At 53.4% G+C, this 27986-nt stretch overlaps 9 protein-coding genes across 9 annotated transcripts; 6 read left to right on the forward strand and 3 right to left on the reverse strand.

The window, feature by feature from the left end:
• The first annotated feature begins 969 nt into the window (after positions 1–969).
• On the forward strand, positions 970–4524 carry RSR1 (Ras-related protein rsr1). Its single transcript, XM_062943166.1, is given in 8 exon segments — positions 970–1284; positions 1295–2029; positions 2064–2694; positions 3046–3077; positions 3407–3486; positions 3549–3571; positions 3662–3948; positions 4009–4524. The coding sequence occupies 6 exon segments, from the start codon at positions 2666–2668 to the stop codon at positions 4170–4172; spliced, it is 615 nt and encodes a 204-aa protein (XP_062806237.1). The 5' UTR covers positions 970–1284; positions 1295–2029; positions 2064–2665; the 3' UTR covers positions 4173–4524.
• A 3672-nt stretch (positions 4525–8196) lies between these two features.
• QC764_119040 (uncharacterized protein) lies at positions 8197–11938 on the forward strand. Its single transcript, XM_062943167.1, has 2 exons — positions 8197–10202; positions 10258–11938. Exons 1-2 carry the CDS (start codon positions 8858–8860, stop codon positions 11505–11507), a joined length of 2595 nt encoding a protein of 864 aa, XP_062806238.1. The 5' UTR covers positions 8197–8857; the 3' UTR covers positions 11508–11938.
• A 1405-nt stretch (positions 11939–13343) lies between these two features.
• On the forward strand, positions 13344–14567 carry QC764_119050 (uncharacterized protein; the record flags this gene model as incomplete). The annotated part of the gene is made up of 1 exon (XM_062943168.1): positions 13344–14567. The coding sequence occupies one exon, from the start codon at positions 13344–13346 to the stop codon at positions 14565–14567; it is 1224 nt and encodes a 407-aa protein (XP_062806239.1).
• An 815-nt stretch (positions 14568–15382) lies between these two features.
• On the forward strand, positions 15383–17150 carry QC764_119060 (uncharacterized protein). The gene is made up of 2 exons (XM_062943169.1): positions 15383–16410; positions 16480–17150. Exons 1-2 carry the CDS (start codon positions 15692–15694, stop codon positions 16859–16861), a joined length of 1101 nt encoding a protein of 366 aa, XP_062806240.1. The 5' UTR covers positions 15383–15691; the 3' UTR covers positions 16862–17150.
• A 234-nt stretch (positions 17151–17384) lies between these two features.
• RAC1 (Rho GTPase protein rac1) lies at positions 17385–20137 on the reverse strand. Its single transcript, XM_062943170.1, is given in 7 exon segments — positions 17385–18037; positions 18102–18334; positions 18394–18633; positions 18701–18733; positions 18856–19014; positions 19032–19931; positions 19991–20137. The coding sequence occupies 5 exon segments, from the start codon at positions 18883–18885 to the stop codon at positions 17971–17973; spliced, it is 603 nt and encodes a 200-aa protein (XP_062806241.1). The 5' UTR covers positions 18886–19014; positions 19032–19931; positions 19991–20137; the 3' UTR covers positions 17385–17970.
• QC764_119080 (uncharacterized protein) lies at positions 19470–23918 on the forward strand. Its single transcript, XM_062943171.1, has 3 exons — positions 19470–22385; positions 22443–23066; positions 23216–23918. The coding sequence occupies exons 1-3, from the start codon at positions 21628–21630 to the stop codon at positions 23382–23384; spliced, it is 1551 nt and encodes a 516-aa protein (XP_062806242.1). The 5' UTR covers positions 19470–21627; the 3' UTR covers positions 23385–23918.
• On the reverse strand, positions 23384–24709 carry SHY1 (surf-like protein). Its single transcript, XM_062943172.1, has 3 exons — positions 23844–24709; positions 23655–23760; positions 23384–23525 (listed from the first exon to the last, which is right to left on the reverse strand). The coding sequence occupies exons 1-3, from the start codon at positions 24277–24279 to the stop codon at positions 23426–23428; spliced, it is 642 nt and encodes a 213-aa protein (XP_062806243.1). The 5' UTR covers positions 24280–24709; the 3' UTR covers positions 23384–23425.
• Positions 24572–27913, forward strand: QC764_119100 (uncharacterized protein). Its single transcript, XM_062943173.1, has 5 exons — positions 24572–25228; positions 25283–25335; positions 25393–25511; positions 25564–26758; positions 26819–27913. The coding sequence occupies exons 1-5, from the start codon at positions 25147–25149 to the stop codon at positions 26852–26854; spliced, it is 1485 nt and encodes a 494-aa protein (XP_062806244.1). The 5' UTR covers positions 24572–25146; the 3' UTR covers positions 26855–27913.
• QC764_119110 (uncharacterized protein) lies at positions 25307–27825 on the reverse strand (the record flags this gene model as incomplete). The annotated part of the gene is made up of 3 exons (XM_062943174.1): positions 25307–26565; positions 26637–27553; positions 27614–27825. The coding sequence occupies 2 exons, from the start codon at positions 27823–27825 to the stop codon at positions 27286–27288; spliced, it is 480 nt and encodes a 159-aa protein (XP_062806245.1). The 3' UTR covers positions 25307–26565; positions 26637–27285.
• Positions 27914–27986: the final 73 nt, after the last annotated feature.

Raw genomic sequence — 27986 nt, forward strand, 5'->3', positions numbered from 1 at the left:
CTGCCTCTGAAAGCTCTGGCCATCCCGACCCAAGCGGCAGCCTGTCGTAAGCCACCTGTACGTCGCCTTGTAGGTGTCAAATCCCAGCACCGACTACAGTTTCCTTCCATGTGTGCGTCATGGTGTGCCAAACCGGAAAACATGGGAAGACACAAGGGAAAAAGCAATGAGGTTGCTAACCCTAGGCCCTGCCGAGTGGTGTATGCCAAAAGCTCGGGCTTGAGCTATTGACTGGCATGGTCAGCGGATGACATCTGGGTCCCTTGGAGATGTTGGCCAGAGGGAAGAAAATGCCAGTCGGTGGTTCGTGGAAGGCGAGGAAACAAACACGACAAAGATACGAGCTGCCGCGTAACCTGCAGTGGCCATTGGTTTTCCAACATCGAGTTTGTTCCTTTTTCCGCGAGGTCCAAACGTTGTGCCGAGAACACCGCAGGACAGCTGCTGCCAACCAAGGGCGGTCTCTAGCGAGGGGTCCTGCGCAAGACGCATAGGTGATGGAATGAGAATGTGCACCTAGGGCGTGCAGCCAAGGGGCTAGCGAGTGTAAGGGAGAACTCAGCTCCGAGACCAGGTCAGACCTGCTGTTTCGAGGGGGAAAAGAAAGTGGTTTCAAGCTGCTGGCCTGGCTGTTGGAGCTGGTTCGGATCGACATGGTACCAGGAGACCGGAATCAAGAGTCAGATCAGGCAGAAACAATATGATCTGGTGTTTGTGCGTGCGGGGCCGGCCACAGCCAATCTTTGGGCCCTTGGGCGGCGAGATCAGCATCGAGAAACAAGGTGGAAGATCCATGAAAGGCCTCAGTCCACCTGCGTACCTTACCTGCACAGTCCATGTCTGTTCCTGCATGCAACAAGCCCTGGCTCTGTTCGCTGGCTGTCACGGCGCATCGTCGTCAAAGCAGCTGGCGTTGCGTTGCAGCAAGACAGCCAGGTATTGTTGGTGGATGCTGGTGGGCGGTGGGGGTTTAGATTCAGGTCGGTGATGGAATTGGTGGGACCCCTTGCCTTTTTGCTCACAGAACCCCCCTCTGTGGCCGGGGAAGCAGCCTCATGCAGCTCTGATGGTCCCTTTTTGGTGTCAGTTGGTCCGTTCGCTAGCCTTGCCCGCATCTATCATCCATTCACCAGAGCCCATTCCGATGCTGGGGCATGCAAGTGCTATGTAAAATTCTGGCAAATAAAAAGGGCGATCCAAAGATCTCCGAGACACTGTCAGGACCGAGCCGCGGCCTGCCTGACTGATCTGCTGCGGTCCCGTCTTTGTTCTGTTGATTTTCTGCCGTGTCCTGCCGTGTCCCGGCATCCAGCGTGTTCCATATATGTCATCCCGACTTTTTTTTTTTTTTTTCAGATGGCCACCGTCCTATCTTAACACTGCGTATGGAGTACACTTGCCCGCCCTCGGATCCGTCCTGGTGGTCCGCTAGTAGATCCATCCAATATCCATCAGTCTAAAATAAAAGCTTGGGGTAGCTTTTTTGTACCTGTCCCAATGTCCTGCCACATCGGCACCCTCTCTTGTCTAACCTCCACCCACCGGTTGCTCATTCCCAGTCGTTCTCCTTCGTGCTCGCTGTGACGTTTATACCAACCGAGGTGCCCTCCCCGGTCCCGTCTCTTGCGTGGCGTCATCGACACAGCAACTCCGGATTCGCTCCAAGAAGTGAGAGTTTGTTGGTGCCCGCCGCCCACCCTTGCGTCAGCATCAGCGTCAGAGAACCCGGGGTTGAGCGAGGTACAAGAATCCCTGAACACAGGGAGTCGTCCCTGCAGACAACCGCAGACAATTGGTGACACCACACACTACAGCTGGGCCTTTGATCCCGCCGATTGATACCCCCCGAGCCAGCGGATCCAAAGCAACAAGATCGCCCTAGGGACCACTCATCACTGACGTTGCCGTTGGCTGGTCAGGCTGGTCACCTCCCTGCTATAGGCGAGAACAGATTCCCAACGCTCGGTCCTGGGTCTGCACGGAGTGCTTTGGTGCTTTGGGTGCGTTGCTGTAAGGTGAGGAGGTGGCTGGCCATCGGTTGAAAGAAGGGCTCCATCTCACGGCCCGCTAAAGCTCCGACTGGACGTCTCTCCCGCAGCTCTGCGCGCTTGTGCCCCTAAACCCCCGGCCTCGCAGCCCCCAAAATCGTCGGCCAAGCACACCCCCCCCCTCCCCCAAGAAAGGACCCGGCACCAAAGCACCCCTGATTACAAGCCGCGTGCTCGTCCTCGAGTCTTTTTTTCCCTAGGGGTCTTGCGAAGGAGACAAAAACTGGCAGCAAAATACCCGGTGACCGCAGGGAGAGAGAAATTGCATCACTTCGCTTCATCTCCCTTCCTTCTCGTTCATTTCTTTTGCCCTCTTTTTCCAGACCAGCCCGCGTGTCCGGTCGATTCTCGCTGCATGCAGCCGCACCTGGGGCTCCAGTCTGTGTCGATTCCGTCTGTTTGGCGTCCCGTGAGGAGTCGGAGCTGCGAGCTTCAGGTTTGACTTACTACATCATATCTCAACCTGGCATTTCGACAAAAATAAGGCAGCCCTGCAAAGGAAACGCGCGAAATCCCTACTCATTTAGCCAGGCTCTGTTCCCTTTCTTTCCTCTCAACACATCAACCACGACTGCTGGGAGACATCACTCAGTGTCGAATCTTTCACAACATACACAATGCCGTCGAGGTTTACCTATCAGCCCGTGTAAGTCATACATTCCAGTTTACGTCATTTTACTTTCTATGTCATCCACCATTTGTTTGGTATACTCCATCTACCAGATCACTGAGATGAATTTTCATACGTCTTCTCATATATGTCGAGAACGCCTCCTGAATCAGAGAAATCTACCCGCTCTTTCCCCTTTGTTTTTCATCAGCTGCCCAAATCCCGACAAAACACGCTCTCGGGATTTTGGCGTTGTTTCTTGGTTTTTTTTTTTGGTTTTTTTTTTATTTTTTTTTTATTTTATTTTTTTTTTTAAATTTTATTTGGGAAGGTTGGGGAACAACACATTTGCTAACACGTCGGGTGGTGTCCACCCTGATTGTTTAGTCGGGAATACCATGTGGTAGTTTTAGGCGCAGGTTGGTTTGCCTTCCTCCTCTTCTCCCCCACATATCCCACGCTTGCGCAGAAATTCACGAGAGCTCTCTTCTTTGCTGGAGGAGCGAAAGAGTGACAATGCCCAGATGGGGTGGTGGTTGCGAATTGTCTGAGTGGTAGTACGATTTTTTTTTGCTGACGTTGTTTTTTTTGGCCTATCTAAGGTGGTGTCGGGAAGAGTTGCTTGACTGGTATGTATGCCCCGTTCTTGCTTGTATAACCCTGGGTTCTTTTGGTGGTCACACATAACCCTGAATAACCCCCCTTTCACCTATCTGCCCTGGAGTGAGGATTGACTGACGAGAAACAGCCCAATTTGTCCACAATGAATGGATTGAGAGCTATGATCCGACAATCGAGGATTCATACAGGACGCAGGTGACTGTTGATGTGAGTCTCCTGCCATTCCTCTCACAATGCATTTTACTGACGCATGGTTTCATGGTTTCAAGGGACGGCAAGTAGTACTCGAGATGTAAGCACACCCACACAACGCTGATTCTTCACACGTCTAGACGCGTCTTGTTACACTATACTAACCTCATCTTCTTCCCCTTCTCCCTAGCCTCGACACTGCAGGAACAGACCAATTCGTCGCTATGCGCGACCTGTTTCTCAAATCGGGGCAAGGGTTTCTTCTAGTCTTTAGCATCGCCTCCCGCAGCTCGTTTGATGAGCTCGCGACCTTGAGAGAAGAGATTCTCCGCATCAAAGACGACGACACGGTCCCGATTGTGATGGTGGGCAACAAGGCCGATTTGGAAGATCAGAGGGCGGTGGACAGGGCGAGGGCGTTTGGGGTTTCGAGGAGTTGGAACGCGCCGTATTATGAGAGCAGTGCCAGGACGAGGAGTAAGTTTTCTTGTTATTGGTTGTGTGTGATGTGGGTTGGTGGCTGATGAGAAGATGTAGCGAATGTGGACGAGGTGTTTATCGATCTTTGTCGGCAGCTGTGCAGGAGGGAAGACAAGCTGGAGGAGCAGGCGAGGGATGAATTGGGGCAGAAGATGAGTGATGAGGCGGCGAAGAAGAGGAGGAGGAGGAGGAGGAGGAAGGAGAAGTGTGTAATTCTTTGAGAGGTGGGGGTCATGGATTGGGGAAGGGACTACGAGGGTTTTGAAACATGTGGAATGAAGCTATGCTATGGTTGGGATTGGCGAGGTAGTTGGGCGGGCGGGATATTTATCTTAATAGTACTTGTGTGTTTATCATGAACGGGAGTGGGGAACCATACTCTTGGGGCCAGATGGGGAGGCGCGAGTCGTTTGAGTTTTCTGGAATCTTTGCACAGTTTTATATGCTGGGGGAGTGAGTGTGGAGTGGTTTGGCACGGAACTTCATTCATGATGGGGGGAACGCAGGCACACTTCACAAACGCAAAAGACAAGTGGGGGATATATATACTCGGATTTAGCGCAAGCATAGGAGCAATGGGATTTTCTTTCTCGTTGTTGGTGTCTACTTCTTTCCCCTGAATAGCCAAACAACCACCTTTGACTAAACCATCTTGGTTGGCCAACAACTCCATTCCTAGCTATAACACCACCAGCCCATACCTTGATCAACAACCAGCCGATGTCGGCCAACGCATCGGACTCCCAGATATCACAATCACCTACACCTACATATATCACATTGCAGAACAGCACCAGAGCTCTTTTCTCAGCCGCCGAACTTTCCGTCTGAGAACTGTGGCCAGAATAGGGGTGGTGCAGGCCATCTCGTAAAATTTGACAGGTCAGACGCACCTGATCAGACACTGCGCATCCAATTCTTTTGCAGGTCAGTACCCTAGCTAGGTATCTGCCAACTCCCGCGCTTACTGCGTGTAGAAGTAAGCGGCGCGGTACGGCGCGCACCCCGTGCTCGCTTGTCGGGGGCGGTAGTGAGGTGGCACAGCTATGTATTCAGCTCATGTGAAGGAGCCGTGGGGGTGGTGGACTGAGGATGAAATAGTGAGATGTTGGGACGTTTGAGCGGCTATCATGGAGGGTTGATTGGAAGTGGCTTTCTTGAGGATGGGCGGAGAAGAGGTACATGGAAAAAAAACTGCAGAGAACACATACCTAGTGTAAAGAGGCGCAAAGAAGAGATAAACGGCGGAGGGAAGAGGGTGCTGTGAGTGTGAGATAGGTAAGTCATTGTAGAAGCGCGGCTATTTTCTTGCGAGCGATTGGGCTGATGGTTGACAGACGGTTGGTGAAGTGAGAGTAAGAGGGTGTGCTGGCTGGTGGCTGCATGTTGATATTGGGATGCTAAAAGCAGCTTCAATCGTAAGGTGAGCGAGAGAATATAGATGGCTGGTGTATGAGGCTTGTTTTCTCCCCAGTTAGATGGTAGATGTCGTTATGAGGTCTCGGGTAACCAAAATAAACACGGTAGTAAAAGGGGCTATCTCGGTGCAAGGGAAGAAATAGGGGTTTGCATTCTTGGTACTGTGTAACCACATATCGCCAACATCCAAAAGACAAAAGGTCTCATGGAGTCTCTGCTGTTGGATGGGTTCCAACATATTTCCCATCAACTGCAAACCTGAATGTGAGCAACTCTGCAGTTGATATGACCTCAATGCACTCTCCCGCAACAGCGCAACATGTTTCAGAGGGCACGGTTGCCCAACTGTGGTTTCTTTGAAGTCTCGCAAAAGGGAAAAGGGGGAGTATCAGTCAGACTGTGTGACGGCATGAACCTCTGTCTTGGGCCATGCGTCGCGACGTCACTTGAAACGCGGATGAGAGGCGGATGTTGTGCGAGGAAACATGACTGGTTGGTTCGTCACAAGGAACGGAAACACATCGAGATGTTTGACAGGACGGGCAGTCGTCATGGTACGAAAAAGAGGAATACCAATGGTATGGGTGTGGGTTGCGGTTGATCGCTCTCGAAGCACAGGAAAGGGCGGCAACATGGCACAATGCAAGTTTAAGCTCGAGATGCGATTTGCTCTTTGTCTTTGCAAGACCTTGAATACTGCCACCAATCAGCAATGGATCCAACAGACTTTGAGAAAATGTGCGACGAAAAGCCCGGGCGGAATCCGATCAGCAAATCGAAGGCCGTGTGTTGGTCCGAATTCGCCGTCGTCTGATGTTGGATGTGACTGTAGGTACGGACAGACACAGTCTGCTTGCGCAAAGAAAACCCCAAAGCCTGCTTGGGCGACTGTTGGTGCCGATGCTGCCGGGTTTGCGAAACCCAGTTATATAGAGTCAAGCATTGGGTTTGTGACAGCGCCACGCCGGCGGTCTCGGATCTGGCCCGTTGAGAATCGTGGGAGTCTTTGCGGCCGAAATCAGGCCACGGCAGAGCCCGTCATCCGCCGGGTTGACTCCGAGGTGGGCAACGGCATCTGAACATGTCGCTTGTTGGGTAATCCGTTGGCCTTTTGCTCTTGTTCATATGGCCACGGCCACAGCGACTTGATCGACCGCTTGGACCAGAAGGTCATGTGGGTGATGGCGCTAGTGTTTAAGATTGAGCCTGACTCCACCTGCTTATCTATATGCTCTTGGAGTGGGGAGAAGCACCCCTGCAATTCTCACCGTGATCAGACCCACCATGAAAGTTGAGATATTGATGCTTCTTGGACTGTTACCAATGTCCATCCTGGTGCCGCACTTGGGCTCTTGTCGAAATCGCCTTCTATTGCTCGATATTGGGTGGTGCGCCTCTACGGCACTGATCTGCAGTGCGAATGTCATGCATAAGCGTTTGTGCCTCAGAGGATGGATGGGACACTTGCTTGTCTGAGCATGCTATAGGCTGGTATTCTCAACCTTCTGTTCCATACAGCATTCTTTCCCACTAGATGGTCTACCGAAGCCAAAGTCTCTTCCATCGTCCTATTTCTGTCGTCACCGTCGTATATGGCAGCTTCGTATTGTCCAGGTAAAACAGACTTCTATGTAACCCTGGCCACGGACAATGCCACCCCGAAGCCTGCAGGGCTGCGGGCAACGTCAAAGCCCAGACCAGACCCTCGGCGTGTGCCTGCCCCCTGTGTCTTGCGTGCTCCTGCCCCCGTGTCCGTCCCCTCGGAGCCATGATGCCCCTTGATCCCGATCACAGCCCACTGGGGAGCGTGTTTTCGTGTTTTCCTTCTCGAGTTTCGTTTCTGTCATCGTTGTTGTTGTTGTTGTTGTTGTTGTTGCTGTTGCTGCTGCTGCTGCTGCTGCTGCTGCTGCTGCTGCTGCTGTCGTGTTCATCCAAACTCTTGTCATTCTTTTGCATATCCCGTCACTCGTTCGCCGCCCGCGTGGCTCCGACAGCATTGCCGCTCCTTCGAACCCTTCTTTCGCAACTATTCGCACTCTTGTCGCCGCTTGCCACGTTCACGCTCCTGTTGGTTCCCGCCGGTGATCTGGAACCACTGCTCTGGACTGGCAAACTTCTCGGCAGGATATCCAGAAGAGCTCCAGCGGATCTCTCAGATCAGCGGATTCACTGATCACTAGCTGACCATCACTGCTGCTCGCTGCACGCCTTGCACGACACCGTCTCTGCACTACGTTAGTCATCGCCTGGTTCTGCGAGGGACTGCAGCCAACGCTTGATTTTCTCTTGATCTTCATCTCTCAGACACCCACTTCTGCTTGCTGGAGCTGGGTGCCGCCGCGAAGAGCTCTCTTGCTCTCCCGCACATCTGAAACGGCAACCCCCGTCTCGGTCGTACGTGCACGATTTCATCCTGATCCCCTCCCATTACCGAGTCTGCCCAGTACCGACGTCCCACGCCTCTTTGGTGCAGTCTCCCGAATCCCCTGAGAAGGAAAAAAAGAACACTCCAAGTTTGTTGTCGTCCTCGCCGTTGCTTGTCTTTTCATCGGTTCCTCGCACTACAGCACAACGTGCGACTTGTACGACATTGCACCTGATTCGCCGGGTGGGAAGGATAGACACAACCTACGGTATACAACCGGGTCGCCCCAATACCGCGCAGTGTGAGGTGACAGGGGTGTGTTCGTGGAGACGTCGAAACACAAAGGTACGTGATACCTCATCCCGTCACGGTTCCCCCCAGGGGTTCGTCGCTGGCTTGGCTTGGCTTGGCTTCGCGGTAGGTAGTAACCTCTCTCTCTCTCTCACACACACACACACACGCACACCTTTGCTCGGGTCAACCTGAACAGGCAAATCTGGCAAATGGGTTGAATACTATCGATCTGTTGTTACACTACCCGCCCCCGAACACCCTCGTTTTCTTTCTTTCCTTCTGTCTGTCCCGTTCTGCCCGCCAGGCCACCACGGCTAACCTCTGATTACCTGGCGTATAGACTGTCACGTCGTTTTATTTGGCTTCGCGAGATCGAAGGCCACTGGTTTGTTGAAGATTAATTCTCTCGTTTTCCTGTTTGTTGGGCCTGGTTCGTGTGACGGCGCACGCTGGGTTCGGTCCAATCTTTTTTTTCCATTCTCCTACGCTGGCATAGATTACGCTCGTTTGTCGCGGCTACACACGCGTCCGGTTCCACGACTCTGGGATTTGGGATTGGGGCACCCGACGTTTGCGATACCAGGTGTTTATGAGGTCCGAAGGTTGAGACAGACACGGTTTACTATTTACCATCAGCGGCAACTCGTGCCACCCGCCCTCCAGCAAACATTGGCAAACCGTTTCTTGTCGAAACCAAATCAGCAACAGCCTATGCTCGTGAAGTCGAAAGAAGGACCGGAAGGATTCGAAAAAGCCAGGGAAAGGAGGACTCGAAGGGAACGAACAGCCGGACTGGATGAGCCGGGGTGCAAGAGGGCTCTGAGCTAAATGAGTACTAAAGATGGGAGAGGTATGGACCGATCACCACCAGCTGGGTCAATTGCAAGGGCGAGGGAGCGTGCCGCTGCTGGGTTACCGGGACAGGAAAGGTCGCCACCAAGGTCAAGGCGAGGGGCAGCTGATGAGGAACCGCAAATCTCAAGACCATCGAGACCACAAGCACCACCAGGACTACAGACGAAGGATGGGAATATCGGCGTGGCGATCTCCCGCCCGACACAGGTTCCACAGTGGCCCCTGGCAGGCGGTCCTATTATAGCTCCCTCGAGTGCCAGCGGTGAACCGTATCGACCACCGCCGGGCAAGTCGCAGCCGCCGCAACGACCTCCACGTCCGAGCCGAGTGCCCTCGATATTGGACGGCTCCAAGGTGCAGGATCCCACGCCGGTATTCCAGTATCGCCCGCGACCCGGAAGAGAACCCTCGGGCCAGGAGTTGCTACCCGTGCCAGAAACGCCGTCCTCGGTGTCCCGAGCATCAACACAATCTTCAATAGTGTCAATACCTGACTTCCCCATCCCAGCCCAGATTCCACCAGGACCACCGAGACGAAGCGTCAACCTCGGACCGCCGCCCTCTGCGCGACGTGGTGTTTCGTCTTTCTACTCCAATGTGTCATATGTTTCACCTATTCCCGAAGAGAGCCCTCGCTCTCGATCACATACATCTTTTGCCTCGAGCGCTGCGATACCTGATGGCTGGGACACACCATCACCCGGACCCAGTCCTCAGTACCCGGAAGCCTTTTACGACGACACTATCCTGGAGGAGGCCGGTCCTTTTGGTGATGAGGAGGAGAGTCGGTTGGTACGAAACGCTAGTGTCGGAAAACGAGCGAAGCCAACTCTCGTGGGAACCGTAGTGGCTCCTGGCCCGCAACAGGAAGATCAAAACAGGAGGCCGGAGCCAAGGCCACTGCAAGGTGGGCCATTTGACGAGGGTACAGGTTACGTGGACTATTCGAGTTCTTCCAGCACGATTCCAGCTTCAGCGAGGTTGCCTATCGGCGCGGCAGTCACTCGGGATTCTGTGATCAACGCCTTGTCCTCGGCAAGTGCGGATGATCCGTCGACCACACCGGCACAGCGAGAAGAAAAAACACCATCTCCACAAGAAACTCTAGAACCTAGACAATACAGCCGGCTGTCGGCCATTCGAAGACCGCCACGGTTGGATATGGATGCTGTACGAAAGGCCGAGGCGAGAGGGAGCTTGACGAGTTTGCCAGAATTGATCAGACGGGCGACGAAACTAGCTGCGAGTTTGGAAAAGGGCAAGAGACCGGCGAGTCGGTTCGATGACCTGGACTATTCGGGTTCGGAGGGATATGGAGGTGAGGGCACATCTTGGCTCGATATATAAAGAACAGAAGCTAACACGCCATGAAGTTCGCAATGAAAAGCATCAATCCGGGCTCTCGGACATGCTCGCAGCCTTCCCACCACCCGCCCAACCAGGAGCAAGCAGCAGCCGTCGCAGTATCCGCAACAGCATACGAGACCATGTTCAGTCATGGCCATTGCCGATGAACACACGCTCCAACAACACATCTCGGGAAGCCAACGGCCCTGACAGCGACCCTGACAATCCGGACAAGAAGCAGAACCGCCGGTGCTGTGGGCTCCCTCTTTGGGGGTTTATCGTGGTAATGGTTGTCATTCTGGTCATCATGGCCGCCGCTATCATTATCCCGATCGAGTTCTTCGTCATCCGCAGGCAAAACAACGGCAACGACGCCCAAGCCTCGATACAACAATGTCAAGAGCAGTTGACATGCGCCAACGGGGGCACCAACGTCGTCAACGACGGAATTTGCTCCTGCATCTGCACCGGCGGCTTCACCGGCTTCGACTGCACCACCGCCCCATCACCAGGCTGCACCACCTTTACTCTCTCCAGCCCGGAGAACATGTCCAATGTTACCGTAGGGGACGCCATCCCACGACTTATCCAGCAAGCCCAGAGTAATTTTTCCATTCCGTTAGATGGGGAGCAGGTCATCGCCAAGCTTAACTCGGCCAACATGTCCTGCACGGCGACCAACGCCCTGGTGACCTTTGACGGCAGTGCCGTCCGCCAAAGCAGTGCGGCTGCTCTGGCGCAGGTTAATGATGTCAACGTCAACGCGGTGGTGATCGATGGGGTGTTTTGGACTACGATTACAATTCTCGCAGGGCAGTTCACCACCATCACGATTGATGCTCAGAATCCCTTGGGGACTCCCACCGGTACCGTCCGGCAGGGGGGATCTACGGTGTTATCAACGGGGACGGGAACGTCAATAAGACCAACACTGACAGTCACACCAACTGTCACCCGGACGGTTACCACGACGATCCCGCTGAGTTCAGGGCAGACAACGGTGCCTACGCCGACGCCGACGCCGGGGTTCAAGGTCACGGAGGATGTGCTGGATTTTGCGAGGGTGGTGGTGCTGTTTGTGCTGCAGGAGGAGAGCTTGAGGGGGGCGGAGGGGGTGCAGGTTGCGTTGCAGAATTTGTTTAGCAGGACTAGCCCGGTCGTGAGCGTGGAGGAGGCGAGGAACGTGACTGTTGGAGGGGGGTGGAGTGTGGATCTGGTGGATTGGAGGGTTGATCTTGGGAAAGGGGTGGTAGGGGGGACGCATGAGGATGGATAAGGGTGAGGGTTGGGGAATATTTGGGTTTCTATACTATAATGCCGGGAGCGATCTTTTTTTACTATTTGAGTGTTCGAGTTCAAAGGGGGAGGTGGCAGGGAATCAAGGCCTAGGACCTTCATGTGAGGAGCGTGGTTACTTGATCGAGAGGAGTATCAGGGAGTTTGGGGAGAGGCGAGAAGACTGAAAAGCTGTTGTACAATACCAACCAACCTTGGAGAGAAAGCTTTTCACAGCGAGCTTTTTTTCATAATCCTGCCGTTCCTTATCTAGGTGGCGGGGGGCGTCTTGGAGATATGGAGTTGGAGTTGCGAGAAGTTTTGGGGAGCAAGAGAAGAAATCTGCAGATATGTTTGATACCAGACCGTTGGGGATATTTACGCCTCGAATTAATGTTGATTTATACAGAATTGCTTGATTGTCGTTTACATTGCCACCTCTCGCTTTTGCTCTTTGGTTATCAAATTGCCAGTGAAAGGCAAGCTGGGACAATGATAAGAAACCCAGTCAGGAAGCTCTCCCCGTCCCGATTAGGATATAGATGATGTAGCCGAGTTGTAGCGATTGTGCCAAGATTAAGTAGGATGCAAGCGAGCAGAAGGATAACAGATGGTTTAACCGTGGGAATTGAGGGGATTTACAGTATGTGGCCTTTTCTACAGAATACTGTCGTGTACAGTTGGGATTGGCTCTGCTTGAGGAAACCCAGTATCACGGAAAATCGGGATTGTTGACGGGCAGTCGCGATTCAAACAGACCCCGACGATGAGGTTGAGAGTGGGGAGGAGATGGACCCCCCCTGCGGAGAAGATGGTTTCTGGGGTGTCGCCTCTTTCTTCGTTGGAGCGGGGTGAGAGAGGACGGTTCTGGAGCTTGCGGATGAGGCTGTCAAAGAGACTGAAGCTGAGGACGAGAAGGAATTCAGAAGAGTGATTATGAGTACAAGAGGTTGGTTGGTGATATACATGGCCGCTAAGACGGACCTGCTTCCGTCCTGCCTGTTGTTATTTTACTTGCGTACAGGAAGGATTGGTATTTATGGTGTATTGATGGCGTAACCGGGCTGGCCCTGGTTGCGGAAGGTCCGGTCGGTCTGTCGGTCGGTGGTTCACATTAGGTGCGGGGTGTTTCGGGGTCTTGGAAGAATACCCAGAAGCAGATGAGATGGGAAGAAAAGTGGCGAGAGAATTGGTTATCATGTGACGCAGACGATGAAACTGGTCAAACAATCGACAAGCTTCCAGAGCAGCAATCAACAAGACGCACGTTCGAAAAGATCGAAACAGGAAATGTGTGGAGAAAAGCGAGCATGCCTGAGGCCCCTAATTATTACGTCTATTGGCGCTGAGCACCTCCGCTCTCTTTCCCTTCTTGGCCTGGGAGGGGCCATCATTTGGCTGACGCCACCCAGACAATGTTTGGCTCCGGCAGGCCCGGGTCTCTAACGATAGCATTCCATTATTAACAGTCAGGGTCGCCAGCAGGCCAGTCAGTGGCCACTACGCAACACACCTCATGCCCACCACCTCACCTCCCTCCAACAAACACAACACATTCCACCATAACACAAAGTCGACTGGCTCGCATCCTCCCATCGATACCTAACCAACCAACCGACAACTCACCATCGTTTTTATCCGCGCTTTTCCTTTTTGCTGTTTCTTCTTGCTGTTTCTTCCTCCCACCTGAGAACTCGCCCACACAACCACCGCGACAAGTGCCTGTCGACTTCCCGCCGCTGGACGATTAGCGATAACCCTCACTAGCTTGACTTACAATCGACACGCGGCCCCTACCCACAACAACACCAAACAGTACACTGTTCCGTCGGCAATCATGCTCATGAAGTCACTCTCACTTGCAGCGGCTGCCGGCCTTTTGGCCGCCCCGGCTGCTAACGCATTTCTCATCCCTCCCGAGATCAGCGAATCCGACCTCAAGATCGCCCAGGAAGTCGAGTTCGCCGAGCCCAAAATCGCAGAGGTCCAACCCATCGATCTTGAATGTCCTGGATGCCCGCTCAACATCAAGGGGCGATTTGGACAAGACATCCAGGTCAAGACTGGACGACCAAACCACCTCGAGCTTCTGTTTGCCATCGAGCACCGGCCTGAAGGTGGCGATCGTTTGTTGGTGAACGACTTTGAATTGTACCCCTTTGCCGACCCATTCTCTAGCAATTTGATGGCGCCCCAGGTGTTGGATGACGGTGCAGAGGTGGAAAAAAGACGTGATCACCATGGTGGAGAAGAAGATGGGCATCGCAGGGGCAAGCACCATCGACGACCGAAACCGCAGGCTCAGCGACTTGGCTTTGGGCTTCATGTCTCCCCGGTTCAGAAGGATGCTGATGGCAGTTTTGAGCTTATTGAGGTTGAACTGCAGGTTATTGAAGTCGGGTACACGTTTGTCGAGAACATTCCCAAGGTCAGGGTCAATCTTGTGAAGGATCAGGAGGGTAAACTCCTCATGACCACCGTCGAGAAGACCGCCCCCCAGACTATTGTCGAGGTTTCCGATCAGGACAAGCCCGCCGAGTGCACCACCCGGATCTGCCAGCTCATGGCTGCCGCGCACGAGAAGATGGAGCAGCTCCGCAAGATGAGACTTCCTGGTTGCCATGGTGGTAACAGGGAGGGCATGGGCATGAGACCTGCCTTCCACCACGGAGGCGAGCACCATCACGGCGGCCACCACGGCCACAACGAGCCTCGCCCTGGTCGCATGGGTATGCGCGAGCACAGCTGGGGCAAGCTGTTCAAGAACATCACCTCGCACATCTTGCTTCCGGTCCTCATCGGTCTCGTCGCTGGTGTCGCCGTTAGCTTGATCGGTATGGCGGTTGGCACCGTTATTGTTGGCCTGTGGCGCTTCTTCCGCAAGCCTACCCACACTTCCCGTAGACACTCCAGACGTCACTCTCTCCACAAGGCTTCCCACAAGGAGGCCGTTGTTGCCGAGGAGAAGTCTGGGCTTTTGGCTGAGGAGGAGCAGGATGCCCCTCCTGCTTACCAGGATGCGGAGACCAACACCGCCGCCAAGCCCGCCGGGGAGGTTTAAACTAGTGGCGTATGAGATAAAGGTGCTCGAAGGAGAAGATTGGAAAGTTGCCACAGGGGGGGCGGAAGGCTTTTGGATTGCGGGCGTTTTTAGGGGACCCTGACTGAGCTGGACAAAAACACACACGGCTGACACTCCTTTTGATTTTTTTCATCATCATTGTCAAAACGAGGGCTGTTTTTTTCCGGATTCCAGTGTTTTTCTTTTTTTCTTTCAAGTTTTCCTATTGTTTGGTCTTTTTTTCTCTTGATCATCAAAAATACCCACATTCCTTTTTAGTTTTATACACCTACTCGGAGATGAAATATGAACAACAATCTGTCAAGATTTGACGTCACCGAGTTTGTCCCTTGATGTGTGCATGTGTGACAGGGCGGGGAGAAGAAGAGGTTGTCAAGGTTTGAGCTAATGTGTCTTTGTGATGCAACGAAAATGAAAGATTGGGCTGCAGGATGGGGTTTTCCGTGGGAGATCTCCCGAGATCTGCCTTGCAGTATGCAGCTGTTTTGGATGGGTGGGTGGTTTTGAGGCCGGTGAGGTGTTGGACTGTGTGGAGACATTTGGAGGGTGTAAGTCAATGTTCAGTCTCTTTTAGCGTAGGACTGTTCTGAGAAGTGTCAGAGATGATTTAGCTGTGTCAGGTCTAGAAAGTCAGCAATCTCTCACCGTATCAATCATACTGTGCAACTTGAATGTGGACACATCCAAGAGGTGGCCGCCAAACAGGCCGCAGTTCGCCTCTTGTTTCTCTGTGCGCGCACCTGCCCGCCTGCGGCTTTCAAATCCCGGACTCCACACGGGCCGTCTTTGCTGTTGTTATCGATAGGCATGTCCCCAATTCGCTCCACCAAAATTCCTCCCCACCGCCTTTGGTCGCAACGCTGGCAGAATTCGCTTTTTTTGCGGAATTGTTCTCGACCCTTGCCGCAGCACAACGACTTGGCGATAACCTTTTTTTTTTTTTTTTCTCTCTCTTTTTCTCTCTCTCTCTTTTCGTTGCTGGTTGAATTTCTTTGTCAACCACCACCCATCACCGATTCCACCTCCAGTCGCAATCCATATTCTTCTGGATCGCGCTCTCCTTTTCTCACATTGCTTGATTGGAGGAAAACAACAAAGCAACAATGGGCAAGTCAAGCTCCAAGAAGCGCTCCCGCTCCGACGAGGACGACATCGCTGTCGCGGCGCAAGAGCAGGAGGTTATGAAGAAGAGCAAGGTGGACGAGAACGGCAAGAGCGAGGTGACAAAGTCTGAGTCTTCCGACAAGAAATCCAAGAAGGAAAAGAAGGACAAGAAGGAGAAGAAGGACAAGTCTGAGAAGAAGGAGAAGAAGGACAAGAAGGACAAGAAGGAAAAGAAGGACAAGAAGGACAAGAAGGAAAAGAAGTCCAATTCGGCTGCCGAGGAGGAGGAGAGGGAGGAGAAGGAGGAGGAGGAGGAGCCCGCCGTCGAGTCCTCCGAGAAGAAGTCCAAGAAGGACAGGAAAGACAAAAAGGACAAGAAGGACAAGAAGTCCAAAGAGGAGAACCAGCTCCCCCCCTCCCACCCCGACGCCCAAAAACCAAAGTCGCAAGAGGAGGCAATGGCGGAGGAGACCCAACCCAAAGGCCGCTTCATCTGCTTCGTCGGCAACCTCCCTTACACGGCCACGGTGGAATCCCTCACCGCCCACTTCGCCGCTCTCCAGCCCACCTCTGTCCGTCTCCTCACCGAGCGCGACGACCCCAAAAAGTCGCGCGGGATCGCCTTTGTCGAGTTTGACCGCTTCGACAGGATGAAGACGTGCCTGGAGAAGTTTCACCACACCGAGTTTGAGGGGAGGAAGATTAATGTTGAGTTGACGTATGTTTCCCCTTATCCCCTTTCCCCCTGATGGATGTTTCTGCTGACAAGTTATACGCAAATAATTAGTGCCGGCGGCGGAGGCAAAACCCCCCAACGCCTCGACAAGATCAAGGAGAAGAACGCCAAGCTCAACGAGGAGCGCCGCAGCAGGATGAAGAAGGTGGAGGTCGAAAAGGCCGAGAAGGAAAAGGCAAAGGCTGCCGGCGGTGCTGAGGAGAAGCCTGCTGAGGAGGAGGACGACCAAGCTGGTATCCACCCTTCCCGCCGGGCGCAGGTCGGGGCCGAGTTCAACGAAGATGAGGAGGACAATTTCGGGTATAGCAATGGTGGTGGTGGCAGGGGTAGGAGGGGTGGTGGTGGTAGAGGCGGTGGTGGTAGGGGGAGAGGTGGTGGTAGAGGTAGAGGTGGGAGAGGTGGCGGCGGTGGGAGGAATCAAAAGAAGTGGTAGATCATTTCCACTGCTGGCTTGAGAGGGGGGAAAATATAGGAGAAAATGGATTGGTAAAAAAAAAAGAAATGGGAAAAGGGAGTGGATACAGGTTTCACACCTGGGCTTATCTTTGCTGTTAGGTAGATATAATGTGGTTCTGGCTGGTTGGTTGGACAGTGGTGTTTTAAGCAAAAGTTGGAGTACGCTTATGATACCCCTTTTGTTTTCTGGCTGAAAGTTGCAGAAATAGAAGAGTGTAGGGCTCAGAGAGAAGAGAGAGAAGAATGGAGAGTTCATGTTGTCAACCATCTAGGGTGTATCGGTCTTTTTTGAACACGGTGATAAGCTGAGAGAGCCAAGTGAATTCGGATCATCGTGCGGCACCACGGGAAGCCAGTATACGAGACACTAAATTGTCATCAGCATACAAATAGACACCGCATTTCACATCAAAGCAGTTTCAAGATGTCTTCTTTCGCACGTTCATCATATTCTCCCCTCCTCCCACCTCAACCCCAAACTACGTACCCCCCAGCTATCTACAGGAAATAATAAATAAAAAGAAACGAGAAGCAACGGAAAGAGCCCTAGTAACAACCCCTAGATTATTGACGGTTGGGTAGGATCGCCAGCGTGTGGAGGAAACACAAAAACGTGAGAGTTCGTTGAGAGCGACATGTGCCTGATTACTCGACACCCTTGTATACCCCCAATACAATATCTGCGGCCATAAAGCCAGAAAAGGGTTGATTCAAACAGCCTAGGTATCTTCGTACCTTGCATGACTGCCTTCATCCCTTCTTCCGTCTAGTCAAGCCTCAAATCTTGCAGGGTATCCCATACTAAAGGTACGGTGTAACCCCCGAACTACACGTCATACTTCATCCACACGCGAAGCGACCCCGGAAAAGGTTTGAAAGAGGTGTTATTGGGGTTGTACTATGGAGGTTGAAGCCAAATAGCAGGCGCAGGCATATGTCGTCGGGTATAGATGGTGTGTGTGTGTGTGTGTGTGTGATTGTATGGTTTGCATTACGGAAAACAATCGTTCGTCGTCGTAGCGATTAGTAAGAAGCACTTCCTTTTTGCTTTTTTTTTTTCGAATTGAAGACGAGGAAACAAGGTTATCAGAGGAGCGTGCACTTGGACGACTTCTTCTTCGTCTGAGGAGCGGCCTTGGGCTCAATGACGGCTCTGAGGTGGTTGAGTTAGTCTCTGATTTGAGGTGTTTCAGTGGGCAAAAAGATGAATTGCTTACCTGATGGCATAGTCAAAGACGGTCTTGAGACCCATCTGTGTCAAGGCAGAGCATTCGGCGTACTTGTAAGCTCCAATCTCCTTGGCAAGGGCCAATCCCATGGGGTAGGTAATAGGCGACCACCGCTTCTCGGCCATTGTCTTGAGCGTATTAGGGTCATCTCTGGCGTCCAGCTTGGTGCCAACCAGCACAATGGGAATATTGGGAGCGTGATGTCCGATTTCGGGCCACCACTATAGAACGCGTCAGAATATGCGAATGATCAGAACTTGCTCGATAAGGAGGTCCATACCTTGGCCTTCACGTTGTCAAACGAAGGAGGGCTGACGAGGGAGAAGCAGATGAGGAAAACATCGGTCTGGGGGTATGAGAGAGGCCGCAGTCTGTCGTAATCTTCTTGACCGGCCGTATCCCACAACCCCAAACTGATGGGCCTTCCATCAACAGTTACGCTCGCAGAGTAGTTGTCGAATACCGTGGGGATGTATTCGCCGGGGAAAGCATTCGTTGTGTAGGAGATGAGCAGACATGTCTACCCCATGTTGGTCAGTCAAAAAGTCAGGAGAGCCAAGGAGAGAATACATAACGGGCATCCTTACCTTGCCGACGGCACCATCACCTGTGACGACGCACTATACACGAAGAAATGAAACAATTAGCCTTGCGTTCTCCTCGACGCGAATCTTCATGACGCGAATAGGAGGTTGGGATTGGAACTGGCGGTGTCGGCGCCGGGCTGGCGTTGTTGACGAACCTTGATCGACTGGACGGGCGGGGTGGCCATGGTTGAGAGATATTTGGCTTCTCGTGTGAATTAGTGTCGCTGCTGGAAGGCTGAAAACAGAAAAACAAGAAAACAAAAAGACAACAGTATCGGGCGTCGAAGGTGATGCAGTGATGCAGTGATGCAGTGATGCACTCGGTGCAATCGAATTCGAAGGGCGGCGGAAGGATGCGGGAGCAGGGTTGCAACGAGTGAGCAAGCGGAGCAGAAGGGCGACAAAGAATTGCCCTGGGCTGGATATGAGTTGGCAGATGTGGTTGGACGTAGTTCGGACCACGGTTCTGGATAGGGATGATTCTCGACTGCGAAAGGGCAGAAACGGCACCTAGAGGAATCAGAAAAGGTTTTGACACAGGGCCGGAACGGTTTGGTGCCGGGAAAGGAGGTGTGGGATTCGAATTCGGGCGCGCAATGGGGGAGTTGGGACGCTGGGACGCTGGCGGTCCGGGCAGGACAGGCCGGGGCGAGTCGAGATAAAGAGCCAGCGGCACTGTGTGGGAGCCTTCGGCAAGGTACTGTCCACCCACTCCAGCAGGACAACAACCAAGCAGAACAGCTCCCCCTGCGCTGTCGTTTGACTGGCTGGCTCCAAACCTGCAGAACACGGCTCCACCATCGTCGCCCTGGCGTACCATCGTCTTGGCGGCACATGCCCTGTCTGGGCGGGTTGAGCTTCCACTGGGAATGGGCCCTGGCACTGGGCCACCTCTGACACTTTCGGCGTCAACCGCCTTGACCAGGCGAGACATGTGAGGGGCAAGCTCCAGAGGTCGGCGCGACGATCACAGGACCGAGCACGACTCTGTTCCGACACGCGATTCGCCTCCAGGGCAAGAGTGTGCCGACGCCATCCCCGCGTAGGTGCCCGCCTCGCCTCTAGGAGAGCTGCTGTGCTGCTCGGCGCCGAGTTGTGCTGTGCAGGGGAACAATAGGACGACGGGATAGGTTAGAGGGACGACTTACCGGATAGTGGCTCAGGAGCTTTTACCTTATCGGATCGCTGTTCTCCAGGTATAGCGGTGGCTCCTAAGGTGAGGTGAGGTGTGGTGAGTATCAAATAGCCGCACTGTGTCGCAATTTGGTGTAGCTAACGTAGGACCCCTATCTCCCGCGAGGTTCAAGGAGTTATCCGTGCAGTGGTTTTCGACTCTTCGAAACGTTTGGCGATGCGTCCTTTGCGGGTCGTGCAAGCTTGCGTCGACTTGGCAGAAATATCTTGCTTTCAATCGTGGGTGGTTGGCAAATCAACCGGGGTTCATCTTTCAACAGTTAACCGCCAGGGGCAGCACGGCTGGTTTTATCTAACAACCTGTCAAGAGGTATGTCTTCAAAGTCGGTAAGGCGACCAAGCTGAAAGCAGCCTCTATGGGCCTCGCCCACCAAGACGTTGTTGCACCACACAGCAATCCGTCTCGAGCGGCACGGTGACCGTCCTCGAACCTGCCCGGCCTCTGATCGCCCGGCCGCCGTCATGATACAAGAATACCTAGTCATCGTATCGGGACTAGGACAGCATGGTGGCTCTTCCACAACATCGAGTACACCACCGGATTTATTAACTGCTCAACGGCTTGAATCCCGCGCTCGGATGCTTAACGTGGGTACACGAGAATGGGGTATGATGGAAAAAGTCATCGTATCAATATACATCTATCAGATGGTGTGAATCTTGCTGTACTGTATACCAGTGTTTATTTACTTCGTCGAGCGATTTCGAAAGTTTCAACGGTCATGGACCGAGACGGCGGGTCTGTGGTTCACTGATTGACAGAACTGAGATCATATCTAAGCTTCCACATTCCCCCGCGGGGCTGGGCTTGTGGAGGTATGTCAGCGGGCATATACGTTGTTGACAGAGGTTGGACCATTTTCCCAGGTGATGGTGCGAGCACTGCGGGTGAACAACAACGAGCCGGAATCAGGACTTCAGGCACGGGTGCGTCTTGACGCACGTATGTAACGGGAGGCTTTGGAGGTTTGGATATGGAGGAGGGCCAAGCGTCGGGGCCATGGCGGAAACACTGCTCTCCTGATTCGTCTGGCTGTGTTCGTTTCTGTGACAATCCCTGACAAACGCCGCGGGATGGGCCAAAGCTCACAGTGAGCGATGGACACCATCAACTGTCCTGCCAGTCGGGAAATCCGATGGCCCTCTGTCAGGGCTAGCTATCAGCGAAAGGGCCCAGGTGGTTGACCTTTCTGCTGATACTCTGGTTGCTGACCAACGCGTATAGCACTCCCCTCTGGCTGTTGAAAGCGCCTTACCAACGGCGGCGAAGTCATCGCGGGCCGCAAGTGGCTAACTTGACGCAACGACCGGCCAGGAACATGTCCAAGAGCGAGTCAGACGAGGCACCAAGGAAGTGAACAAAAATCTTCCGAGTCTCATCCATCTGACGTTGGATTGAGATGTTGACTGTGGTTTGGACATGGCTGTGACTATCTTGATTGTTGCGTGGGGTGAACGCTTGGCACCAAGTCGGTGGTTCAAAGTGGATATCCAAAGGCTTATCAATCGCTTATCGTGGCTCCACAATCAGCTTGTGGGGTGTGTTATGCGCACCTTGGAAGTTCGATCGCGTCACCCGGGAACAGCTACAACAACCACACGCGTCGATAATGTAGTTGATCTGAGAGAGTAGACGAAGAGCGCCAAATACCCTGCTTGTCTGATATCTTGAGATGGGAAAATAAAACAGCAATCACGGTTTCCCCGTCTTCATAACCCACCCGGTCTGCACCATGGCCCGCGAAAGTCGTCCACTGGACGCAACACCAAGAGCCGCATCTGCAGACCCTGTATCCAACTTCCGCCGCTCCCTCCTCCAAACCCCCGGCAGCCAGCGCCGTCCACAAGGCCTGTCCGCCTCCGGAAGGAAAAACGCCCCCCCAACCGCAACCCCCCACGCTCGCGCGGCCTTCCGAACCATCGACTCCCGCCGGGCAGCAATCTTCACCCCCCACCGCGCCCGCCGGAAATCAGTGCGCGAAGCCCGAGACTCCCCCCGCGACCTCCTCCTCGGCCTTGGAAGGGTCCTCGCCAAAAAGACAGAGCCGATAGTAACGTCCTCCTCCTCTCCCGGCGACACCCCCAACCATAACCCTTCCGACGATGACGACTCCCACGAGACCACCATTGGCCCATTGCACATGAGCTACGATGATGACGACGAAGCAGATATTCCCAAGAGACCACGGCTGTCACTGCCGATCGACAGGGACGACGACAGCGGTAGCGACGATCTCGTCCCCCATCGGTCGATGCTCCTGGACAATGAGGACAACTTCACCATGCAGTCGGTTGAGATGCCGCGTAGGGCGTATAGCGAGGGACCTGGGGGCAGACTGTCCTTGAACAGCACGAGGATGAGCGACTTTTTCAATCCGAATGATATGCTGCATAGTGAGGATTTTGGAAGGGAGTCGGGCATGTTTCCGCCGATCAATGTTGTGGAGGAGGAGGGTACTTTTACTATGGCGGATATCATGTCTCCTGAACGGTAGCTACATGCCCCTTATGGTAAACATTGAGATCGGATTCTGACAAGTTTTTACAGAATAGAAGACGGCCGTCGAGAAACCGGCCACGAAAGCGACTTCGGCATCCATGTCCCCGTTGATCTAGACGACCACACCTCCTTTGTAATCAACCCCGATGTGCAATCCTCCCCCGTCCGTCAACCCCCCGACTTCGACGAGCCAGACTTTGCCCCATTGGAAGATGCCCGAAGTGACAGCTACGACGGTGGTGATGGTATGGACAACCACAACTTTGACGACTTCGGAGACCTCCCAGATGTGGAAATGGACGACGAAGAACCTGACAATACCCTCAACGAAACAACCCGCATGACCGCTGGCAACGTAACAGAAACAGAAGTTTTGACCCATGCTCAAAGAGCCGAACTACGCGCTGCTGCGGCGGCAAGAAAAAAGCGCATCAACATCTCCAAGCACGGGATCCAATACCCTTCCCTTCCAGCGGGTGTGGTTAAACGGCTGGCGCAAAACTTCGCCAAGACGAGCGGAGCCAAGGGGAGGATCACCCCAGACGCCATGAACGCCATCATGCAGGCTTCCGAGTGGTTCTTTGAGCAGCTGGGGGAGGATCTGGAGGCGTATTCCAAGCATGCTGGGCGGAATACTATTAATGAGAGTGATGTCATTACCCTGATGAGAAGGTACGTCTATTCTTTTGTTCTTATTGTACAATCTATGTGTATGTGACGGGGTATCTTTGTATATCAAAAATGTTTTTGCTTGTACATGTGTTTTCTTTTTTTTTTTTTTTTTTTTTTTTTTTTGGTTGCTGACAAGGCTCCTCTCTTAGGCAGCGTCAAATCAACCCACAGACTACGCCTTTTGCTCTTGCGTCACGGCATTTACCACGAGAGTTATTACAGGATCTTCGGATGCCACCGCCTGTCCTATCCAAAAAGCGTCGCAAAGCAAGCGAAGGGGCAGTTCCGGCTGGCGAAGAAGATGAATCCGTGACGTGAGAGGCCTGTATGCCGCCATTGGACCTTGTGAGATTGTTGTTTTACCAGTTCTTGTTCATGCGAACACGACGGGTGATATCCTTTGGTGGCTTCTTGACTACCAGCCAGAACATTATCGATGTGGCCAGAGAGAGGCCATACCTGAGGATATTGTTAGATAAAAGTGCTCATAACGCATTCGAGCACACTGAGGAGGCCGCGTCGCCAAGGCAGTTACGCATAAACTGACCGCCGCGGCATCGAAAGACAGGAGAGGAGCTATATACATACCAGGTGAAGATGTACTGCGCATGGTTGTTGCGCAGGTTGACCTCGGCAGGTCGCCCGATGGGTACACCCTTTTGTTCATACTCCAGAGTAGTGAAATAGTCAGGGTCTGTAAACACACACATATCAGAGTTAGCAAAACCATAGCTAGCTCACCAACCCAATATATCCCAGATCAAGACTTAAACCTACTCATAGTCTGCTCAACCCAGACAGGCTGACTCCCAGTCAACTCAGCCATCTGCTTCACATCAGGGAAGTAAAACTCCCCCTTATCCGGCCTGTTCTCAGGGGTGAACATATTCTTCTTCCACGGCTCCCTCAACAACCCCTCCACCGTCACCTCCCCGGTGGGTAACCCCTCGGGTCTCAGTTTCTGGTCCTGATGTTTTTTGGAAATCCACCCTCGGTTCACGAGAATAGTAGCACCAGGATCGTCCTTTCGTTCCAGGGGGGTAACGACAATGTATCCTTGCTCGCCGTCGCGCATGCGAGGGCCGATGAGCATTTCCTGATCGTGTCGGTAGTGGCCCGTCACAAGAACGCGGCGGAAGTCAAAGTCGGAGATTGCCGAGGGGTCGATGCGGGGTGGGAGGGGGAGAGGGGGCGGACAATGCGGTCCTCGCATTTGGCGATCAGGTCTGTCTTCCAGGAGAGGCGCTTCACTTGCCAGGTGCCGAGGAAGAATGCCGTTATGGGGATGATGGCTAGGATGATGAGGCCGGGGCCGTGGCGTTTTCCTGTGCGGACGAGCTCGGGGGGGTTGTCGATTATGGATTGGAAGCCGGGGTCGTCGGCCGGTTGGCGACGGGGGTCACCATGGCGGCGGGGAGGGGAGGTGGTGAACTTTCTTGGTGTTGATGGCTTGAGTGTAGAGGTGGGTTGAGGCCATTGTGGACGGGGGAGGGGGGTCCTTGATCTTTGAAGGGACCGGAGCAGGGTGGGAAGTATCCTTCCCGACGTCATTGTCATCCCTGATATATGCCCCCTTACTTTGAAGCAAAAAAGGGGATTTCCAGAAGTGGGATGTTTATTGAGATGGGATTTTTCGTTTCCAGTTTTCCCCAGACCACTGGCCGGCAGAGAGAAACGGATTCGCGCGTCATAATTCGGGGAAGCTTAGGACCCCGTTTCTGTGACTTGATTGGCTGCCCTGTTTGGAGCAGCTGGGTGCCCCGCAAGCAGCGTAATCTTACAGGGGGTGGGTAGTCTGGGACCGATGTGGCTTGCCGCTGTCGTGGACAACGTGAACACATGAGCCAGCCATTCATCAATTCTATCCCTTTTGTAAAACGGTGAACCTGTCATCAATTCTATTAGGAACTTGCTCCAGGTTTTGCTTTCAAACGTGTTTTCGGTGAAGATCTGCGGTTTACAGTATCTCATCTTGCCTCGACTGTCTTGTACATTCGTCTCTGGAGCCCTCACGCCATCCAATCGACACGTTGACACTGCCCCATCGGCTAACAACATATCGCGGGGGTTGCTGTTTACAATGGCTTTCTTTCAGGGCTCTCTCCAGGAGGGGATCGGCGCGGCGTTGCAGCAGTCCAGGTCTGTTGTCTGTTTTGTAACCGGTATGTCATTGGTGTTATTCCAGATCTGGTCTCAAGTTGCTGACCTTATCATAGATGAGCAAGATGAAAGTCAAACATGGGAGAATGAGTATCTCAAGGAAGAAGAGGTGTGTTTTGGCGAACAATGCTTTTGGAAGCTCGTTTACTGACCGGACACATATCAGATCGTGGAATTGTTGAAGTCCACTTCTGTGACACTTCGTTTGGTGGCCGGATCACAAGAGGAAGGCTTCCTCGCTCAGCTCTACCCATTGCCCAAGAAACCAACACTAGTGGTAATCAAGTAAGTGTTGGGTGCTGAGCGTACATTGAGGCATTCCTAACCAGGCTATCAGAAGCGGACAACTCAAAGAGTACATTGCTGCCGGTGTGCCCAAGGAACTATTCATAGAAAGACTTCGCAAGGCCCTCGCTCCGGTTGAAGCTCCTCCACCACCGCCAACCCAGCCCGAGCCCGTTGCTTCCCCAAACGTTCCACCAGCAGCCCCCGTCGCGACTACCGCTTCCCAACCCGTCACAGCTTCACAACCAGCTCCCATCACAGAGTCCAACACCAGCAGCTCAGGCCAAGCAACCCCGCCCACCTCCAACGAACAATCCCACGCCCAATCCCTAGCAGCCCAAACCGCGGCCAGAATAGAACGCATGAAGAAGGCCGAAGCCGAAGCCAAAAAACGCCGCGAAGAAGAAGCCAAACGCCGCCGCGAAGAGAAGGGCAAAGCTATCGAAGACCCAACCAAACCTCCCACCGCTCACAACGCCTACGCCGAAGCCCTCAAGAAGAAGCAAAAGGAAGCCAGGGAAGAACGCCAGCGAATCCTCAAACAAATCGAGGACGACAAAGCCGAGAGAAAAGCCCGCCAGCAAGCTCTCGAAGCCGAGAGGAAAGCCGCGGCGGAGGCTTCCACAGTCCCTCTTGCCCCCGCCAGCCAGCTTCTCCCGAGAACGAACAGAGTCTCTTCCCACGCCGCGATCCAAGTCAGGCTATTCGACGGGTCTACCCTCCGCAGCCGGTTCTCTAGCACGGATACTTTGAAAGATGTTCGGCAGTTTGTGACAGAAAATCGAAAAGACGGGAAAGAACCCTTCAACTTCAAGATTTTGCTCACGCCGCTGCCTAGTAAGACGGTCGATGTGACAGAGGAGGAGAAGACGTTGCAGGAGCTGGAGCTGACACCCTCGGCAACATTGATTTTGCTCCCGGTGCCAAAGTACTCGTCTGCTTACTCTCGCAGTAGTGGTAGCTCGGCCGCTTCGACGACTTCGGCAGGGGAAAGGGGGGGTATCTTCCAGCGGTTCATCGGATTCATTCTGTTCGTTGCCAGTTTGATAGGCGGCTTTTTCTCGACGCTGTTTAGTACTTCTGGTCCTGTGGGTGGTGAGCAGGAGTCGGATGGGGATGACACGCCTAGGCAGCAGAGTCCGAATCGTGGGGGACGACAAGGGCAAGCAACAGGAGGTGATCGTCGTATAGGCGGGCTGGAGAGTGTGAGGAGGAGGGGTGAGCAGCAGTTTTATAACGGGAATTCGGTAAGTTGACTTTGACATGCAAACTTCAAGGGAGAATACGTTTACCAACATAGATCACAGACGAACTTTGAACCGAGACCGGATGATGAAGAGTAGGAGTTTGATATTTTGTTTTGGCAACTAATAGGATTTCGACTTGGTTTAATGGTGTCCAGGGGTAGGGGGGATTTAGGTAGTTGATCAGTTCAACCGAATGGATTCTTGCTGCTGTTTTTCTGCTCAACCTCAAGAAAAGTGCAAAAATCCAAATCACAGGGGTATTAATTTGTTGTTGTTGTCCAAGACAGGCTGATGTTTGCGCTGCCGAGTGGTAGTTGGTTATAATGTACAAGTGAGTTGTGAGGTGACTGGCTCTCGCATGTGGATTGTCAAACTTGTTGTAAAGACAAGTCTTCCACCTTGAACGCTACCGCACCATCTCACAAACCTCAACAATCCTCCCCTTCAAAGCTTGTAACGATCGTAGTTTTTCAACCATCAAAGCCCCTCTCTCTCATCCCTTGACTCCCAGCACCAAGACCAAAAACTTAGTACTGAGAAGCAGCCTGCTGGCAAGCCTTAAGCTGCTCGAGGTACCACCCGCAGATCTGCATGTTCCCCTGGTTGTCGTCCATGCACTTTGTGAACTGGGTCGTCGCGCCCTTGCAGTTGTCGCCCCAGGTCTGATTTTGCTGGCTGGCGGCCGAGTTGGCCTGGTCGACGGGGTCGGCAGCGGCAGCGGAGGAGCCGCCGCCGAAGAGGGAGGAGATGCCGCCTCCGATTACGTGGCCTACGGAAGAGCCGATGGCGACACCACTGACATACTGTTAGTATCACGGATGTCAAACGAGGGGAGGGGGAAGAGGGGGAGCATACGCAGCAGTAGAAGCCATCTGCGCCATCAGCCCTGGGCCCTGAGAGGTAGGGGCACCAGCGGTGGGAGCAGCGGCATTAGGGGCGCCAGTTTGGGGACCGGCGTAGGTGGTTGCTGGGCGGGTTTGCTGCTGCTGGGTTGGGGCGGGGGCAGAGCGAGCGGGAACGGTAGGGCGCGCGGGGGCGCGAGCGGGACCACGGGATTGGCGAGGCATTTTGGTTTTTGGTTTGGAAGGGGGGGTGATCCAACGAGTGAACGTGTATGCGTGGTTTGTGGTGTTGAGGTGGTGAGGTTTGAGGTTGGGAGGTGTTGTCGGCGGGAAAAGAAATAGCGGCAGTTCGGATCGTCGGTATAAAGTCTAGATGAACGCGCCGG

This window comes from Podospora pseudoanserina, chromosome 1 (assembly GCF_035222485.1).
Source record: "Podospora pseudoanserina strain CBS 124.78 chromosome 1, whole genome shotgun sequence".
Taxonomy (NCBI): Eukaryota; Fungi; Ascomycota; class Sordariomycetes; order Sordariales; family Podosporaceae; genus Podospora; species Podospora pseudoanserina.